General features: G+C 43.5%; 1 protein-coding gene and 1 non-coding gene across 12 annotated transcripts in view; both read left to right on the top strand.

Annotated features, from left to right (window-relative positions):
* Atxn7l1 (ataxin 7 like 1) overlaps nucleotides 1-19,047 on the top strand; it is a 235,748-nt gene that overhangs the window by 134,626 nt on the left and 82,075 nt on the right. Inside the window, exon 1 of one of the 11 annotated variants that reach the window (XM_046464111.2) lies at nucleotides 5,650-5,949. The exons of the other annotated variants lie outside the window; for them this stretch is intronic. Within the exon in view, the coding sequence (XP_046320067.1) occupies nucleotides 5,871-5,949 (79 nt within the window). The 5' untranslated portion in view covers nucleotides 5,650-5,870. Of the gene's footprint in view, nucleotides 1-5,649; nucleotides 5,950-19,047 lie in introns of those variants that run through there. 11 annotated transcript variants of the gene reach the window in all.
* On the top strand, nucleotides 16,928-17,000 carry Trnaa-agc (transfer RNA alanine (anticodon AGC)). The gene has a single exon. It is a non-coding gene; the product is annotated as a tRNA-Ala (tRNA).

Here is a 19,047-nt window from a genome sequence, read left to right as displayed (position 1 = left end):
TGGTTAAGTCCATGTCGGACACCAGGCATAAAACCCAGCACCGAGGAGAGATATGAGGATAACAGTGCCACTGTCCCCAGGTTTACTCACGCCTGGCCCTGCCAGCCATCTCCTCGGACTCACAGCCTTGCTCCCTTCATACTAAGGGACGTGCGAGGCACCTGCTGTGCTACTGGTGGGATGAGGGTGTGTTAAGCGTCCTAAAATAATGTGAGTGGTAGATGAGGCCCCTCCACAGGTTAGAGATGCCCCCATCTCCAGCTTTACTCTCACCGTGTTCTTTGTGCTCCTAGACTTATTTGCTAGCTGTTTGGGAATTCAGATGGATGTGTGAAAGCTGTAACTCACTATGCTGCGGTTTAATCACAGATGGAAATTAAAGTTGCTCACAACGTCCCTGTTCTGATCAGTCAGGACCAGGTGTGTGCTTCACATTCAAAGAACAGATTCCTTCCCCAGAGGACTGTACTTGCCAACCCACCCACGTTGGGAAGTCATAGATCACGCCATTTGAGGAGGAGGTGGGGAAGGATTCCGATGGACTTTTTTAAAGGTTTATGAAGGAGCTTTCATTGGAACACTAATTATTGGGGTTTATTCTCCCTATAGTCCTCTAATTTGTCACAACTGGCTCCAGAAGAGGAGTAAAGAGATAGAAAAGTCCGGCCGATTTCACTTGTTATAGTTTTGTAGCTTTTCTTAGAAAAGTGGAATTTTTCTCTCTTTCTCCCTCATTCGTTCATCCATTTCCCACCCCCACCTCCTCTTTCTACCAGTAGCCAAATGGTAAGCCTCTCTCTTCCTTCTCTCCTCAACTTGGTATTTGGGACCTGTTGGTCCTGTGTAATGAATGGGTTGCATTGGGTCCCCCCCCCAAAAAAAATGTTCAAATCCCACCCACTCCCTACCTATATAGATGACCTTTTGGAAACAGGGTCTGCAGATGTAATCAAGTGAAAATGAAGCTGTACAGGATGCAAGTGGTCCCTAAATCTGGTGACTAATATCTTTGCAAGAGAAAGGAACAGAAGGTTCTAACACAGAGACACACAAGAAAGACAAAGTATGAAGACATAGTCAAAGATTAGAGCAATGCAGCCACAAGCATAGGAGTAGCAGGGATTGACAGTGACACCAGATACTAGGAGTGAGGCATGTAACAAATTCCCCCTCAGATCCCCCAGAAAGAACCAGCCCTGCTGACACCTAGATTTTAGATCTCTGGCCTCTTGAATTATGAGAGAATAAATTTCTGTTTCTTTGAGCCACTCAATATGTGGTACTTTGTTATAGCAGCCCTAGGAAACTAATACATCCTGTCTTTTTTGTTCTTGAAAAAAAAAAAAGACTTTAAACCAAATATCCTGTTTCCGTCAAAGATTAAGTCCTATATCTAGCAATGGCTTTCAATTCCAAAATCTAGCCTTTGCAGCAAGCTTTGCTTCTCCTTTTCCTCCCTGCTCTGCAGCAACAGCCAGTACTATTAGAGTGTCTCAGCGGCCACGTGGACACTCGAGGCTTGTTTAGCTCTGACCCTGGCAGCCCAGCTAAATAGCCCAGCATAATGGAGCAGCAGCTTAGGAGGCAGAGCTAGAATCCTCCCCCAGACAGACAAAACAAGGGTTTTGACCTCCATGCTCTAAAGCGTTCACAAGAGGAGAGTCTACAGAGCAGTGGTGCTGCCTTGGTTTATGCCAACCCAAAACACACAGCTTTGCCCCCAAATGCACCTACAGATTCCAGAATGTAGCCTTTCCTAAATTCTCTGTGGCCTCTTTGCTTTGATTGGTATTTTTCTTTAAAGAATCCATTCACAATTCATTCAGTCTTTTATAACCTCATAAAATTGTGGGCTTTTAAAGCTGCAAAAGATCTGAGGGATGATTCAGTCCAACTTCCCACCCCATTTTATTTGTAATAATAACATCTGTGATTTATTGAATAATAACACGAATAATACCAAATAGTTATTGAATACATACTATGTGCCAGGAAAGTCTCTAAGCGCTTTGTATGTATTAACACATTTAGTCATCTCAGCGCCATTTTGCAATAGGGATTTTCATATTCCCAATTTGTAGATGAGGAAACTGAGGCACAGAGAGACAAGGTACTCGTCCAGAGACCAAAAGCAAGTTGCAAAATTAGAAATCAAATGGAGGTTATCTAACCCTAAGCCCTCTTAGCTCCTTGCTCTGCAGAGATTCCAGTGTGAAATGGTACAGTGTCTTACAGCCAAAGAGCAAAAGCATCAAGACCTGGAACCATGGTGCCTGGAGATTGGAAGAAGTGCTGGGTCCTCCTAATATGGACTCAACTTTAAATAACAACAGCGCACATACACACTCTCGCACACACAATTCCAGCTCTGCCTTTATAACGTCTAGAAGCAAGGTAGTACCTGCAGTTGAGTTAAAGTGCATTTTAGAGTCGATGAAGACGAGCTCATGTGATGAAGAATTCCCACCACAGTGAACAATACAATTAGGATATGCAGGTAAATTGAAATAAACTGGTAACTCCTGGGCCTGTGGCATACTCCCATAATCCCAGCTACTCGGGAGGCTGACACAGGAGTATCACAAGTTTAAGGCCAGTCTGGACAACTTATCAAGACCCTGTCTCAAAAAAAAAAAAATCACTAGGGTGTAGCGCAGTGGAAGGGCACCACTGGGTTCAGTCCCCATCACCACAAAACAATCTAGTAACCATGTGTGTGCTCAGGCATGTATGCAAGTGTGTGTACACCCCACACACACACATACAGCTCTTAAAAAGAGGGCACCCTAGCCAGGAACAGTGGTGCACATCTGTCATCCCAACAATATGGAAGGCTGAAGCAAGAGGATTGCAACTTCAAGGCCAATGTCAGCAACTTACAGGACCCTGTCTCAAATTTTAAAAAGGGCTGGAGATGTAGCTCAGTGTTAAGTTCCCCTGGGTTCAATTCCTAGTACACATACACAAAAAAAGAAGAAGCAGCAGCAGGAGAGGGAGCACAAGTCCTTTCCAAGAGAACTCAATACGCAACCTTGGGGGTAGGCTGTCTGATTCTCATTAATGTGAAAAGTTCATCAGAACCCATTTCAATCTGAGAAGGACCATCACAGGAAGGTCACAGCCTTTCTGGCTGGGCAGAGCTGCAAGGCTGAGGCTGCACCCACCCCAGGAATTCTTCCCAGCTTCTCCTGCAGGATGGTCCGCCCCTCTGGGCTATGGTGTTCACAATATCTGCAAAAGGAGGTTCCAAAGGAATGATGCCCAAGTCAGTGCCAGCTGTGTCCTGTGTCCATTTTTCCCCTACTCCCAGGGTTGCAACGATACTTCTCTGTGGAGAAGTAACGTTGCACACAGCAAGGTCTCCAGGAGTGGTTGTGGTTGATGGGTTATGTAAGTGAGAGCAGGATGCAGTGGGGAAAGGAGAGCCGCCTGTGGTAGAGCCGTTTGGTGGCTTTGGAGTAATTATCAACAATGAGCTACTTAGAGGCAGGCAGCACTAGGTGTTCCAGGAGCTCAGTGCAGCACCCTCTTGTCCTCTGCCCGTTCCTTTACATACATCTGAGTGGGCCTTCAGTTCTTCCCCTATTTCTACCTCATAGAAACCAGAGGCCATGGTGGCATCAACAGAGCAGAGATTGGGGACAGCTTCCGTGCCCTGTCACCTTGTGGCTCTCTTATGGGCCCTCTCTCCTTCACCAGCTGACCACCAACTCGACAGTCACTGAGAGAGGTGGCAGGAAGGCCCCCAGCCACAACCCTGTGAACACAGCCTGACACCACCTGTTCTGGCCCAGCCATCCAGCAACACAGCAGCGGCTTTTGGTATTTGTTGTGGCTGCTGCTGCCCAGACTGTTGGGGTGGGGGAAGGGTCTCCTTGCTAGAATTTCTGTGGGTTCAGAGGAAGGAGAAGTGTGCATGGAGCTGAGGAAGACTTCCCATAGCCCGAGGTGTGATGAGAATGAAAAGGCCATAGGAAGGAAGTCAAACGGTGGCTTGGCCTGAGTGGAGGGAGGCTGGGCTGCCTGTGGGAGTCTCTTCAGGCCTTCACAAGGTTTGCTTTGGCTCTGCCAGACAGGTAGAGCACCCTGGAATTTTCCAGTGGGTCTCCAAAAGGCACCAACTCCCCTACGTAAAGAGAAGGTACTAGATGGCTAAATCAGACCAGAGCCAGTGTTAGCTGTGTCCGTTCAAGTCTACACTCTGCAGGAATTAATGAAGTAACCACCTGCCCTGAGGAAAAACTCCCCAGAGAAGTAACGGGTTTCAGGCTTCCTCCGTGGTATTCAGTCTGTGTAAAGAAGCAAGATGCAGACACCAGGTTCCATTCCAGTCTGTGCCACCAAGCTGCTTATGACTTAAGACGAAATTGGACTTGGTTAGGAATAGAGCCAAAAGACAGCTAAGGGATTATACAATCATCCCAGGTTTTGGAAGAATCCAAAGTCTGGGGCACAGCTGAAAAGAGGGCTCCTTTTCTAGCCCTGGCAGTGCAGTCTTTAAACGTATTCTGAGCTGGGCCTTTCACAGTAGGTTTTCCTCATCCCTATAGTTTGCTGAAAAGCATAAATCTACTCCAGAAGGAAAGCTCACTCACTCTGTAATTGTTTTCCTCTGTAAGCTCTGGGTTTTCATCTATCTTCTGTCTACAGAGCTGTCAAGTCCTAACCTTTTCCCATCTCTGCTGTGGACTCCAGGAACACCCCTATTTGAGCAGGTATCAGCTTTACCCACATGTAATCCACTCATTCCTAGGCCTACTCCTCTGTAAGAAGACCACAATTCCTGCATTTGCTCCTGACTCCATTCAGGAGGAAGCCCTGGTGTACCTTCCTGGAGTACAGTGAGCACGACAGGGATCTTTTTGTTTGTTTATTGCTGTACTAGGGATCAAACCCATATCCTGCATATGCTAGGCAAGTGCTCTACCACTGAGCTACATCCCCAGCCAATGCAGAATCTTTGGAATCCCAACCCAGTGAACCAAGGTCATGCATAAAGTTTCAGAAGATAGAAAGATCCAAAGCCCTGAGTAGGAAGCCCTTTAACTGTGTGGGACAATAGCTTTAACATTGAAAGGACATTTTGAGTGCCACCCAGCCCCCAGAGAGGTTGGGCAGTCCTACTACATGGCAGTGTTGTGGGCTGAGTGTGGAGAAGGGTGTGCCCAGAGGAAAATCAAGGTGCTGCTATTACGAGAAAAGAAGGGAGAATGAATACCTAGCAGACCAGTGAGACAAAGACTCACCCTAGCCATCCACCCATCTTTCTCTATCCTTTGCTTCCCTCTGCTTATCTGTCCCTCAGCTTCTGGTTACAGAAGGACAGAAAAAAATCTCCATTTTAGTGGGTAAAGTCTGTGGATCTGGTGACCATTGTAAATTGGTCTGTTTCCTAGTGTTGCTCATTGTGGAATCAGGATGTAACTTGGAAACAGCAGGCAGTGGCATACCTGGCTTCCTTCATCGTCCTCTGTGATGTCTTCCTGTCCTGCAGCTGGGGCTGCTCTCCTCAACTCGGAGCCCGCCCCACCAAGACGAATCCTCTCTACCCAGCCTGCACTCCTGTGCAGCTGGCTGTTCTCGGCTTGTTCTGTTCTGGACTTCCTGTTTTATTTTTGAACAATCGCGGCCAGAACCCAGGCCGGCAGACAGAACCTGTGTGATTGGTAGGCATCCGACCCAAATGCCAGACATACAACTAGTAACCTGGGTTGGCTCCGACGACAGGAAGGTGGTTCCCTGTCACCATCAGTCATCACCCTCCGCCCTCCCAACCTGGCTGGCTGGCTACATTTTCTGCTCCTGCTGTCAACTGCGGAAATGCAAACTGTGCGTGAAGAGGTGTTTCCTGCCCTGGGAGATCTGAGTTTATGCCTCTGTGCCCACCTCTCCAGGAAGCCCTTGGGCATCCACACCAAAAGGTGGATTCCGCTCTGCCTCTTAGGAACAGTGAGTAGAGAAATCAGACAGCGTTCTGGTGTCCTTAAATCTTCTTTAATCCTGTTCCACCCTGAGGGTGGAGGTGGATCTGATGTTTATGGTTTCTTGTGATCACTCAGCTCATTCTAAGTGGCACCCAGGAACTCAGAATTCAAACCCCTGATTTGCTGGCTTCAACTCAAATAAGAAACCCTGCAAAATGCTCTGTCCTTCCGGTGGCCACTGGTGCTGGACAGTGCCCACACAAATTTTCTTGCCCACAGAGGTATCTGTCTGTAGCTGATCAACCAGGAAAGTATAGAACCTGCCTAGCAAAGGTGTAGGATTCTTCCTAAGATGCCACCCTGTCATTATTTTTATGTCTGGCATTCTGTTATTACTGAAGTTGATTTAAAAGGGACAGAGGGTTCAAATGAGAGTTCTGGGTTCAGGTTTAGTGATAAAGATTTTGTCAAATCTGATTCAAACTTCACTACCCCACGAGGCCTCTTTGCCATCAAAAGAACTTTTTAATGCTTCATGATATAAACATTTCACAGTTGTAAATCTTATTAAGAAATAGTTATGGTTTTCAACTTCTTCCGGTTTTAAAATACTAATATTCTTACTCTTTACAAAATTCTTACAGATGAATGAGAAAAAGAAATACACTAAAAATGGGTATGAATAGGCAATTCACAAGAGATAAAATCAAGTGGCCAATTAATTCGAAAAGTGTTCTGCCTCACTGGTAATCAAAAACAAACGTTAAAACAAGTAGAGAGTATTTTTCACCTATCAAAATGGCAAAGGTTTCAAATTAATAATAATATCCTGTGTTAATGAGGAAAAAGTAAACTGTACTCTGTCTGAACCTGGTACATATGTAGATCAGAGATCCCTGTCCCTTTGGGCATTTGACTACCTGGTTCAAGGGCCTGGAACCAAAAATTCTACTTCTAAGAATTTACATAAGAAAATAAATAGGACTGTGGATCTATGTAGGTCAATTGGCACATTCTTACCTAGCATGCCCATGGCCCAGGGGTCAATCCCCAGCACCACCACAAAAATAAATGAATGAATGAATGTATAAATAAATAAAATATGAATATGTATAAAAATGTATCCAAAGGATGTTCACTCCAGAATAATCCATAATGGCAAAAATTTACAACCAATCTCAATGCCAAACAAAAGGAGTTATTAGCACTAAGTAATTCTAAAACAGTCTTTTTTTTAAAAAAAGATTTCACAACATAAAGAAATGTTCATGATGTAAAAGGAGAAAAATAGCATTTAAAGCAAAGTGCTTGATATGATCACATTTTTTTAAATTATGCACATATATACGTTTATTTTTAAACTGAAATGGTGTGGAGACTGGATGATTTTTATTTTCTTCCTCATTCATATCTGAATTTTCTAAGATCTTTATTGTATACATTATTTTTATAATTAGGTTTTTAAAGCGTTTTATGAAAAACAAATAATTCAATAATAGTGCCAGAGTTGGTTCATGGGAACCCACTTTGGTTTGATTTTTGTATTTTTTTTTCTGGGCCAGAATCTAAAAGGATCAGAAATCAGCTGGGCTCCATATAAAATCATCTATCTTTCAGAGGTCTCCAAACAGTGAAGGGAATAATAAAAAAATGAGATCTGCTCAGATTTTCATTTTACCACCTACACCTTTTTATTGAAATTTCTCCTTACAGATAGGAAGAATAACTACTGACATGTCCCAGTGGGATTTTAATTTATATAATGAAGCTAGCACGACATTTTTTTTTCTTTACCTTAAAAAAAAATCTTTAAGTTCTCCTTGTACCCCCCTCCTTCTGATTGAAAATCAGAGTTGATGGCTTAGGATGGAGTTGGCCTGACATGACTTTAGTGATGACATAAATGTCCCCTGAGACTTCTTTCTTCTTCTCCCACATACCTTTTTTTCTCTTCCCGCCCTCCTTGTGGGGGGGCACGGGGCCTTTTCTTTGTCTATGCCTAGGTGACTGGTGTCTGATTGGGATGCCCCAGTCACTGGGAGCAGGAAGATTTGCTTCCTCTGAGGTAACTGTATGATTGGAGGTGGGAAGATTCATTCGGTTCAGAAGCAACTGAGATGTCACTGCAGAATTTGGTCTGTGTTTGAAGCCAGTTTACCTCCATTATGCTTTCTCCACTTCTGGGGTGTACAGCAGGAGTGTGTTTTTAAAGGCATGCCACTAGGAACACATTTACCAGCTGCAGTCAGGTAAGAGAGACGAGGGCCAAGCTGTTGCTTAATGTGAATTTCCTCAGTTCATGAATGAGCATCTCTACCCCCTAGTTCAGGGTTGAAACTTTTGATGGTATTTGGGGACGTGCTCCATGTGGGTGTACAGTAATGTCTTTAGGCATTGTTTAGGTAGCTTGCCATTCTAGTTATTCTGGTCAGGCGTGGTGGCACACACCTGTAACCTCAATGGCTGGGAAGGCAGAGGCAGGACGATCGCGAGTTCAAAGCCAGCCTCAGCAAAAGCGAGGTACAGAGCAACTCAGTGAGGCCCTGTCTCTAAATAAAAATGGGGCTGGGGATATAGCTCAGTGATCAAATGCCCCTAAGTTCAATCCCTAGTACCCCTGCCCCCCCCAAAAAAAAAAGAATGTAGCTTCCTTGTTCTTATTGAAAGCAATTTTCTTGGTTTGGCAACCAGAGAAATTCAGGTTCACACTATGGTAAAGTGTGATAGGAAAGGACATAAATTATAGAAAACAGGGAAGTGTTAAGGAATCACTACCACTTACAGAGCATTTCCTGGTGCTAGAAACAGAGCACAGCACTTTACAGGGTTGGCTCATGTTATGCTCACATACTCTAAGAGGTTGATACTGGATTCCCATTCCCCAGAAGAGGAAAGTGAAGTTCCAAAAAGTTAAGCACTTTGCCCAAAGTTTCCAAGCTTGTAACTTCTGTGGGAGCAAGTTTTGAACCTCAATATTATCCTTCTTGTTTGTCAGGCTAACTCCCAAGGCCTTGTTCTAAACAGTGATGTCCATACTTGAAGATAAATTGATGCTGTTACTATTGACATTAGTTTCTTACAGGGGTGCCTCTGACACAGGTATGTTCAACCTACAGCAGAGTCACTCAGAGACCTTATAGAGCACAGATTCCTGGCCTCATTCATAGGATTCTGATTCAGCAAGTCTGGGATAGGCCAGGCAACTTGCTCCTGTCTGGTACTGATGCTGTGGACACAGATCTGGGGCCCTCACCTGACTAGCACCACCCAAACACTCAGAGGGTACAACAGAGAGTGAAGGCTCTGTGATGCAGCCTTTAGACTGAAATTCTGACCCTGCCAATTAGTTGGGAGGGTGGGCAAGCTACTTAGCCTCTCTGGGCTTGCTTACTCATCTTGAAAATAAGGATTTGCAGAGCATCTACTATATAGGGTTGTGGGGATTAGACAAGCTAAGCCACATGAAGTACTTACAATTGATAGTTCTTAATCAGGGTTTGCTTTAATTAGTGGCACATGGAACTGGGATTGGGAGGGGGGTGGTGCTCTGGCTTTAGAGTTAGAAGGTTTGAGATCCTGTCTAGGCTGCTTCTCCAAGCCCTGGGTGCCCTGAGGAAGGGAATGATAATCAGAGCCTTCCTATATCTCTGGGCACAAGGGCTGATGAATACCTGAATAGCTTCTTGCTCTGGAGACAGGTAAATTGCCTAGATTCTAAGGCTTACTCCCTGAGGCCTCTTGACTGGTGTTGGTTAAGGTGTGGCATCCAGGGCCATATCTGCATCGGTTCATGTAGGGAGCATGTAGCAAGCGCCCAATGCCAGCTGACCTACAGAGTCCTAACCATCCCCACCCCCACCCCCGGCCTTGAGTCACCTTTATTGCCACAGTGCCTGCTGGAGTTTAAAGACCTCAGACTCAGCTTCCTTTCCTTTGCAGCTTTTTATTTAATTTCTATCTAGTAAAGCTCCATAAACCCACAATTTTGGAAGGTAAGACAGAAGCAATGGCAGTTTTCCACAGGGTGCCTCTGCTAGAGCTTTGGCCCCTTGGCCATTTGATTCCTGCAGCACACTGGGCTCCAACGCAGGTCAGACCTGCAGAAGCATAGTCCATCCTCTCAGCTGTGGCACATATTCTGTAACAGCACAGGAATTGAGAACCTTGCAACACAAAGGGTGGTTCTCAGATCAGAAGCATCGACACCACCAGGCTGTTTTAAGATGTAAGTTTTTATCATTTACTCAGGTGTAGAGGAGCCAACAGGTCAGGAGTTGATGGCCATTGTAAAGATAATTTGTCACTCACAGTTTCCAAGAGGAGGGCCACAAGGGAAAGTATCGGGCCTGATCTGGAGGCATGGGGAGGAAGGAGAAAATGTGGACAAAAGCCTTTATTAGGGCTTCCACAGGAAAGAACAGGCAATCAGAGTGCTCAGCCTTCAGATTGGCTAGCATGATCATACTATACTAGTACCCTTCCTGGGGCGATTAAGTAGGGAGCAGTGGTCCAGAGTATAAGAGCTGGATGGAAGATGTGGTGTGCTTGTATATCAGACTTGCAGGCAAGTCCCACAGTTTGCTGGCACTAGGAAGGAGAGTCTATAAGACCCTAAAATGTCAAAGCATTAGAAACTTAGAAAAACTTGACTTCAACAAGCTCCTCAGGTAACTTATGGGCCCACTAAAGTGTGAAAGGCTCTGCTCCAGAGCATTCTGCTGGGATGTTTTGAATTGGGTCTGCTAAAAGCAACAGGTATCCCAAGCCATTCTCTGTGTAAATAGGGACAGTAACTATATGGGAATGTGAGAGTAGGTACACTAAAACACGACCGAACCCTTCAGTGGAAAGCAAAAAGAATATTCCAGAACGTAGCAGTGCTTTCCATCTCTTGGTAGTTGTGAGTGATGGGTACAGCATTGACACATGTTCCTACTCTCTGTAACAGAATTTTTTTTAGGGGGGAACTTACCAGCTTATCAGGAAATAAACATAAAAATCAGTATTTTGATCTCATTTCACAATGGGAAATTTGGTCAGTAAATTACCCAATAAACCCCTACATTTGCAAATGAGTAGCACTCCAGTTTCTTTTGATGGAACAAAAATATCTCCTCGGGTGACCAGTTGGACTCATGTTTGCCATCACAGACAGACTTCTCTAACTTGCAGAAGGGACAGTTAGCTGTACTGAGAAAGAATATAGAGGGGAAGGAGCAAGCTTAGTAGTTAAGCGTCCCGGAGTTCAATCCCCAGTACCAAAAAAAAAAAATTTTAAGAAGATCCAAGCATGGGTACCTCGGAATCCCAGTGTTCAGGAATAAGGGGGTCTTTGAAAACATTTCATCACATTCTTCATTTAAAGATGGGGAAAAGGAGGCCTGAGCGGTTAGCGACTTGCCTGAGGCTCTGTGACCCTGATGTAGAGACAAGGATGGGACCCAGGGCCAGCTCTTCTTCGAGACTCTGGAGTTTTCTCCTCCTCCTCCCCTCCCATTTCTGCAGAGCACCTCAGACAAGAGCCAAAACATTCGAGCCCAGTTTGGCAGTGCTGACAGCAGCAGCAGTGGGTTTTATTTCTTTGCTTTATTTATTTATACCGACTTATTGTAAAAGGATTTAAGGTCGCTTGAAAAGTTGCAAACAGAGCAAGATAAAATAAATTTAAAATAAGTGAGAAAGATGAGACAGAGGAGTAAGTAGCTTCCCAGCAACTTTGCCCATTGCCCTCCTGCTGGAGCTTCTAACCATTAAATCAGAGGGACGGGTGATCATATCTGTGCTCATGTCCCCTCCACTCAGGATTTCAGCTCATTTTTCTCCTTGGCTGGTTTTTAGAGCCTCTCCCCCTTGGTGACACAAATGCACTTTAACATCACTTTGAGAAACTTACAAATTCTCTGCAGGAGGCCATATTTGTAGAGTGTGACCAAGGTGATGGGGCAATGATAGGGTTGTTGTGTTGATTTAGTTGTTGCTATTTTTAGAAGCAAGACTGCAGGGCTGGGTCTTTCCTAGAACCTTCAGGGGGCAGTGCTGTCCAGAATTGATGATGACCTTGACCCTTTGTTAAATTGTTTTCTTTTTTGGTGGTGCTGGGGGTTGAACCTAGGTCCTCTGAAATACTAGGCAAGAGCTCTACCACTGAGTCACACAGCCCCACACACACTCTTGATTCCTTTGGTATGCCCCTGAAGTCTGTGAGGAGGGAACTCAGAAACAGTCAGTTTCAGAACCATTGCCCAGGCCAGGCACCATGGCCACATGCCTGTAATCCCAGCAGCTCAGGAGGCTGAGGCAGGAGGATCATGAGTTCAAAGCCAGCCTCAGCTACTGAGTGAGGCCCTAAGCATCTTAGCAAGACCCTGTCTCAAAATAAAAAATAAAAATGGGCTGGGGATGTGGCTCAGTGGCTAAACACTCCTGGGTTCCATCTCTGGTACCCACCCCGCAAAAAAAAAAAAAAAAAAAAAAACATTGCCCAGGTCCTTCCCCACCCTATGTTCATTCTTTACTCCATCTACACCACTTGGACCTCTACTCCAGCTCTACTCTGATCTCTTTGCTTCCATGAGTCCAGCTTCCTTGATTATCTGACTTCTCTACTTAAAGGAATGGATGTGTCCTTCCTCTCTCAGGGCATCTGCCTCCCCCACAGACAGGCCTTGGTCAGTTGTCCCTGTGCCTCAGGTGTGCTTGCTAACTTCCTAAGTCTTGTCCCTTTAGAATCCAACCTGTGGGCTGTGTGGTCACTTTGGTCCCCTCCTACATTCTCAGGTTGCAAAATGAATTCAAGACTCCCCCAACTGGTGTCCCAGAATTCAAGATGGAAATGTGCCTCTGGGAGCCATCATAGTAACTGGCATTGATTGCATCCAAGGTGCTAAATGCTCTGGAGTGCATGGGACAGTTTTACCCAATGAAGAATTATTCCACCTAAAATGCCGGATGCATTCCTGCTGATAAACACTGATAAGAATGCAAAAAAAAAAAATTAAATATTTACAATTATACAGTAGCATCACAACAGCTACTCTGCAGATTTCTTGGTTTATGCCCAAGAGTTTAGTGGGAGGAAATCACTAAATTATTTTTATCTACACAGTGTGGTCAGAAAGAATTACATTCTGCAGGGTCAGGCTCTGCTGGGAATAGTTTATTTCATTAGGCCAGAGTCCCACAGTCAGATCAAGCTGTAGCTTTTTTCAGGTCATTTGTTGGTCTGTATCTGGGACCTGGAAACATCTCAGCTCAGACAGTCGCCCGGAGTTGGTGAGAGCGTCACAAAGTGCCAGTGCAGCCTGTCCTGCGGCCAGTCGGAGCACCTCAAGTCCTGGCGGGGATGCCAGCAGCTGGCACAGTGTCCTCCAGCGGGAGCTGGCTGCACTTGGAAACTCTCCAGAGGCGTTGTTGTTTATTTGCTTGTTTGTTTGTTTCTATAACAAACAAGGAGCAGAGCGCTTGGAGTTAAGTAGTCTATTACCTCTCGTTAAAAACAAACAACTCTGATGTTCTTGGGCTTTAAAAATTATTTTTATGCCCAGTAACTAAGAGAAATATTTCAGCCTAGCTAGTCCTCAGACCGCAGAGACTGCTGCTGCTGTTGATTCCTGTTTTCTTTTGCTGTGCTGTGGCCTGGCTAATTATTTCCTGATTTATTCATTTGTTATCTAACACACTCCAAGGGCCTGTTATGTGCCAGTACTGAGACAAAGTCCCTGGCTTGGATTTTTTATGGTGGAGCAGACAAGAGGGGTGAATCCACGGGTCATTAGGGAGCCACAAGCCAGACAACGAGGCAACAGTTTGCTCAGTGTGTCCTAGGAGCATAGAGAAGGGGACTCGTGCGAGATCAGGCAGCAGTGCAGGGGTGGCCGGGTTCACCAGGGAATCCCAAGTGTGCTGGTGTTTGAACTAAGACTTGAAAAAGAAAACAAGGAGTTAACCAAGGTGAAGAACAAAAGGATGGACAAGCATTCCAGGGAAAGGACACTGTGCACCAAGTCACACAGACATACAACAAAAGGCTCTTGGTAGTCCAGGGGGCAGACAGCAAGGGTGCTGTGGGGAGGGTGTCAGAATGAGCCAAATGAGTGCCTGGTGCCCTGGAGATGGGTAAGCTGCAACTGATTCCCAAGGACCCTTTCTGTAGCTCAAAGACCCTAGAGACTATTAGATATCCCTCAAGGCCACATCTCAATCAAAATATTTAAAGTAAAGGAACGGAAAGCTGGGTTGTATATTCCAGCATTCATCTAGTTTCTCCATCAAAAAACAAAACAAAAACAGCTTTTTCTAAAATATGATGAAGCACCAAAAAGATGTGTATGTTCAATAACATGTTAGAAAGTAAGAAGAATAGAAGTAGTAAAGAAAATACCCATGCCGGTGTGGCGGTACATGGCTATTTTCCCAGCTACTCTGGAGGCTGAAGCAGGAGGATCTCAAGTTCAAGTCCAGCCTGAACAACCTAGTGAGACCCTGTCTCAAATGAAAAAAAAAAAAAATTTAAAGGGCTGGGAATGTAGCTCAATGGTAGAAGCCTGGAAGGAAGGAAGGAAAGAAGGGAGGGAGGGAGGGAGGGAGGGAGGGAGGACCAATCTCATTGCTTTATTGTGGGGATGAATGATAGAATCCCAATGGCTTTTGTTACTATCTTACTTTTTTTTTTCTATTTAAAGTAAATTCAATCCAAGGCAAGCAATAGATTGTGGTCTATGAGGATCAGTTATTATTTATGGAATAAAGGACAATCACAACTAACAGTTAATAAATTCAATTCTAGAAATAACAGAATTCTTATTCAATCCCTTTATCCACTGGACAAACATACACCATGTACTTTCTTGAGGCTTAGGGATTATCACAATGAACACAACCCCCTGACTTTGTGTTCAAGAGGCTCATCCCTGGTGGAGAGGAAACTGTATTAAGGAACCTTTTCAGATTCACCCAGTTTCATATTCATTGTGGACTGACCTATGATGGTTTGGCCATGTGGAACTCTTTCTGGTAGAAAGCAGTTGCCAGTATAGAAGACTGAGGTGGTCAGTGTTGGCTTCTTCCCCATCACCTCCCTACCAGGTCATGTGAATGAGGCTAGAAGACTGAATTCTGCCTCAGATACAGGCCTTTATCAAACAACCCCTTATTATTAACAAGTAGGTACAAACAGTTGATTCAACCATTCTGTAAGCTTGATGAGAGCCCAGCTCTGTCTCTTTCAAAATATTCCAGCCATACCTTGCACAAAATGTTCATTTGAGGCAGCTGCATGAGTACTGCAGAGAAAGGACACTGTGCCCCAAATCAGCATGGTGCCCTTATAGACAGTCCTGATTCAATAGTGGGACCCCGGAAAGCCTCAAGTGCCATCCTCAGAGCCTAGAGATAGGCTTCACTGGATTCTAACACTTTGTTAAATCCAGGTTGGAGTGTGGCTGTCAGGACTTTGGGCTAGGTCATATATCTTGAATATCTTTAATTTCACCAATAAAACCCCATTTCTGACATTCATTAGACTATATCACAAGTTTCAACAATAAAATCCATTTTTTTGAGTTCAGAATGTTGATAATATATATATATATATATATATATATATATATATATATATATATATATATAAATAATCAGGAACACTTAAAGAAGTCAATTTGGGATTATGGCCCTCTTTGATCAATACCAGTTACCCAATCTAGACTTTGTATTTCTGATAGCGTGAGAGCTGATGACCCTGAGAGATAAAGCATAGACTCATTGGTGCATACGCAGTGGAACACAAGTTGAATTCAGATACTTTTTATTTATTTTTAATATATTTTTATTTTTTATACTCAAGTATTTTTAAATAGATTATAGACATTGTAACTCTGTTCCATTTATTTTTCTTATTCAAAAGGTATAATTCCCAGTGTGTATTTGTGTGTGTTTGTGTCTGTCTGTCTGTCTGGTTATATCTTAAATGACCATATGACCATGTGACCTAGTTTGCCTGGTACAGTCAAAATTTATGCCTGTTGCCCTGGGATCCATCCACATAGCACCCTCTTTTATTTTCAAAGGCATCCAATTAGGACAATGAATTATATGATTTCTCTATTTCTAGAAAGAATGCTATGGCATAGAATAAAGAGTGGGGGAGGGGGAGAGACAGGAAAACTGGCCTTGCACAGTGGTGCTCACCTCTAATCCCAGAGACTCAGGAGGCTGAGGAAGGAGGATCACAGGTTCAAGGCTAGCCTGGGCAATTTAGCAAGGCCCTAATCAATTTAACAAGACTGTGTCTCAAAATAAAAATGGCTGAGGATGTAGCTCATTGGTAAAGCACCCAGGGTTCAATCCCTGGTATCAAAAACAAAAGTTCATACACACACACACGAAAACTGGGTTTGGATCCTGCCTCTAGCATTTTCTAATATGGTGGGCTTGGGCAAGTTGCCTCACTTCTGTTAAACATAGTTTCCTCATCTGTAGACAGAAAAATATCAGGCATGCTAGCTTGCTCCCTCTCCCTCCCCAGTTGGTTTTTGGTGAGATAACAGTTATCTCATGCATGTGAATGAGGCTTGGAAAGAGAACAGAACTAACTAGAGTTAGGGATTGTTCCTATCCTTAAACTACAATTGTTTTATGCTTGGATTGACTCTAGTTTGGAGACAACTAGCTTCAGAATATAGATAATGTGAGCTTTTTAATTTGTCTTTCTCAAGACTACAAAGGCCGGTAGCCTGCTTCTTCCAAGGGAGTAACTAGCAAAGCCATCTACCTGGGTGTACATGACTCCTTAAGTCCATCAGAGAAAAGAACTTGAACTTGACCACCAGAAATCAGTCCTTTGACTTAAAATGCTTTAATGGAAACATTTTTCAATAAAGATTCAATTTATACCTGATAATCCCAGCTGTTCAGAGGCTGAGGCAGTAGGATAGCAAGTTCAAGTCCAGCCTGGGCAATTTAGCAAACCCTGTCTCAAAAATAGAATTAAATTTTAAAGAGGGATTGGTGGTGTAGCTCAGTGGTAGAGCACTTGCCTAGCAATGCAGGAGACCCTGGGTTTGATCCCCAGCACTTCTGGAAAAAAAAAAATTCAACTTACCCTTCCTTATATGAATAGAACTCTTATGAAAGGTTAAGAAGACATGAGAATGGGGTATGATACAAGTAAGAGCTATGCTCCAAACAGAAGGACTAGTTTGCATAATAATATGTATTTTATTTTTTCAAAGTGAAAATTGCTTTTGTTCTTATATTATAAAAAGAATGTACAGCATGTTGTACATCTTCCATATATACAGTCTTTGTCAAACATTAATTTTTTTAATTTTAAAATGAAAATATCAAGAGAATTCAAAAATAAAAATAAAAAAGTATGCACTGCAGAAACTGCCTACATGTCAGAAAATCTAATAGTAAAATAAGAAAAAAAATTTCAGTGTGAGACTGTCAAACTTTTTCCTATAGGTATGTATCTGTGTGTTGTACATATGTATCTCTATGCATCTTTTTATATTTTTAAAAATAAAAGTAGAATTCTATTATAGACATTGCTTTGAAATCTGCTTTTTTCATCTAAAATTGTTGTGAACAAATTTCAGTGAATACAGATCTGCATCATCATTTTTATAGGTTTCCAGCATTCCACTGAATGAACGTGCCAATAATTTACTTAGCCAGTGCCTGATTGCTTGCCATTTAGATTGTTTAGAGGCACAGTGTTTACACCTTTTGCTATATTTTTTTTAAAAATCAATATATCTACCACACATAAACTTGACACACATTTGAAAACACAACCAGAAATGTCATATATTAATTAGTTTGTTTTTTTACTTTTAGGTGAATGAAACCATGACAGTGGGAATATAGATTAGCAGAGGCTGTTAAAAAAAAAAAAAAAAAAACAAAACAGGGTAAAGGGCAGCTCAGGGTGGAGAGCCAAAATACTGCATCCTTGCAGACTGCCAGAAGCCAGCTAAATGACTTGGGGAATAGCCTCCTTACACACAGGGGCCCAGATATTGTCATTCATGAAGCAACATTGCTTCAAGAGCATTTGTCATCTTATAGCCCAACCAGCCAGAGCCCCAATCATCTGAATACTCCATTCAAAAAAGAAAAAAAAATCTATGCTCATGGGCTCGTGTTCTCATGTGGCACATTCAATAACACCTCAGTATCATGACCTCTGCCACTGAGTAAAGCGCCTTGGGAACCCAGCCAAGAGCCCTGTGCATTTTGGAGCAGGACCAAATCACTGCATCTAAACTCCACACCAGTCATAGGAGTGCCTTCGGGTTCATTGAGAAGCAGCTTGCCTTCAGTCATACAGCACGCTAGCCAGCTTAGTGTCTGATTTCTAGTTGGAGAAGTAGAACTCTAAGGAGAAGGATGCAGTGGCAGGCCCTGAGAGCAAAAAGGAGTGATACAGACTGCAGAAACAGAAAAAGAAAAGTGGGGACGCTGAGGCCCATTTTGGGGCAGGGCAACTAACTGAATACTTTTTCAGTGTTTACAAACCCTAGGCACCACCCATGATGGTGGGGCAATCAGTTATTGAGTTGGACCAAGATGTTAAACAAAAGGAGAAGAGATGGAAAGAGAAGGAAGGGAGGACAGGGGAGCGGAAATATCAAAGTGCTTCCTAGGTGATAAAGATAAGTATGATCCTTTGGAGCTTTTTGTGCATGTTAAGTTGCAGGGTAAAATTTATTTCTCAAAGTGGATCAGGGTCAAAAAGTTTGAAAACTACTGTTTTAGACCCTGAAGTCATCATAGTTTTACATCAATGAATGCCCTTAACACCACCTTCAGTTACCAGAAGGAATCACAATGTTCAAAACAGTCATCCCTCAGTATCATTGGGGCATTGGTTCCTGGCCAACCCCTACCTGCCCCCCAGGATCAGGTGCTCAAGTTCATTACATAAAATGGTATAGTTAGGGAGCTGGGGTTGTATCTCAGAGGTAGAGCACTTGCCAAGCATGTGCAAAGCTTTGTATTCAATTCCTAGAACCACAAAAATAGTTTAGTGTTTACATATAGCCTACATACCTCCTCCTATACACCTTAAGTCATCTCCAGATTACTTATAATACCTAATGCAATGTAAATGCTATGCAAT

The sequence above is a fragment of the Marmota monax genome, unplaced genomic scaffold, assembly GCF_021218885.2.
Source record: "Marmota monax isolate L192 unplaced genomic scaffold, Marmota_monax_Labrador192_F-V1.1 WCK01_AAM20220418_F8-fsc00065, whole genome shotgun sequence".
Classification (NCBI taxonomy): domain Eukaryota; kingdom Metazoa; phylum Chordata; class Mammalia; order Rodentia; family Sciuridae; genus Marmota; species Marmota monax.
Note: the sequence above shows the minus strand (reverse complement) of the source record. Positions and strands in the feature narration are given on the sequence as shown.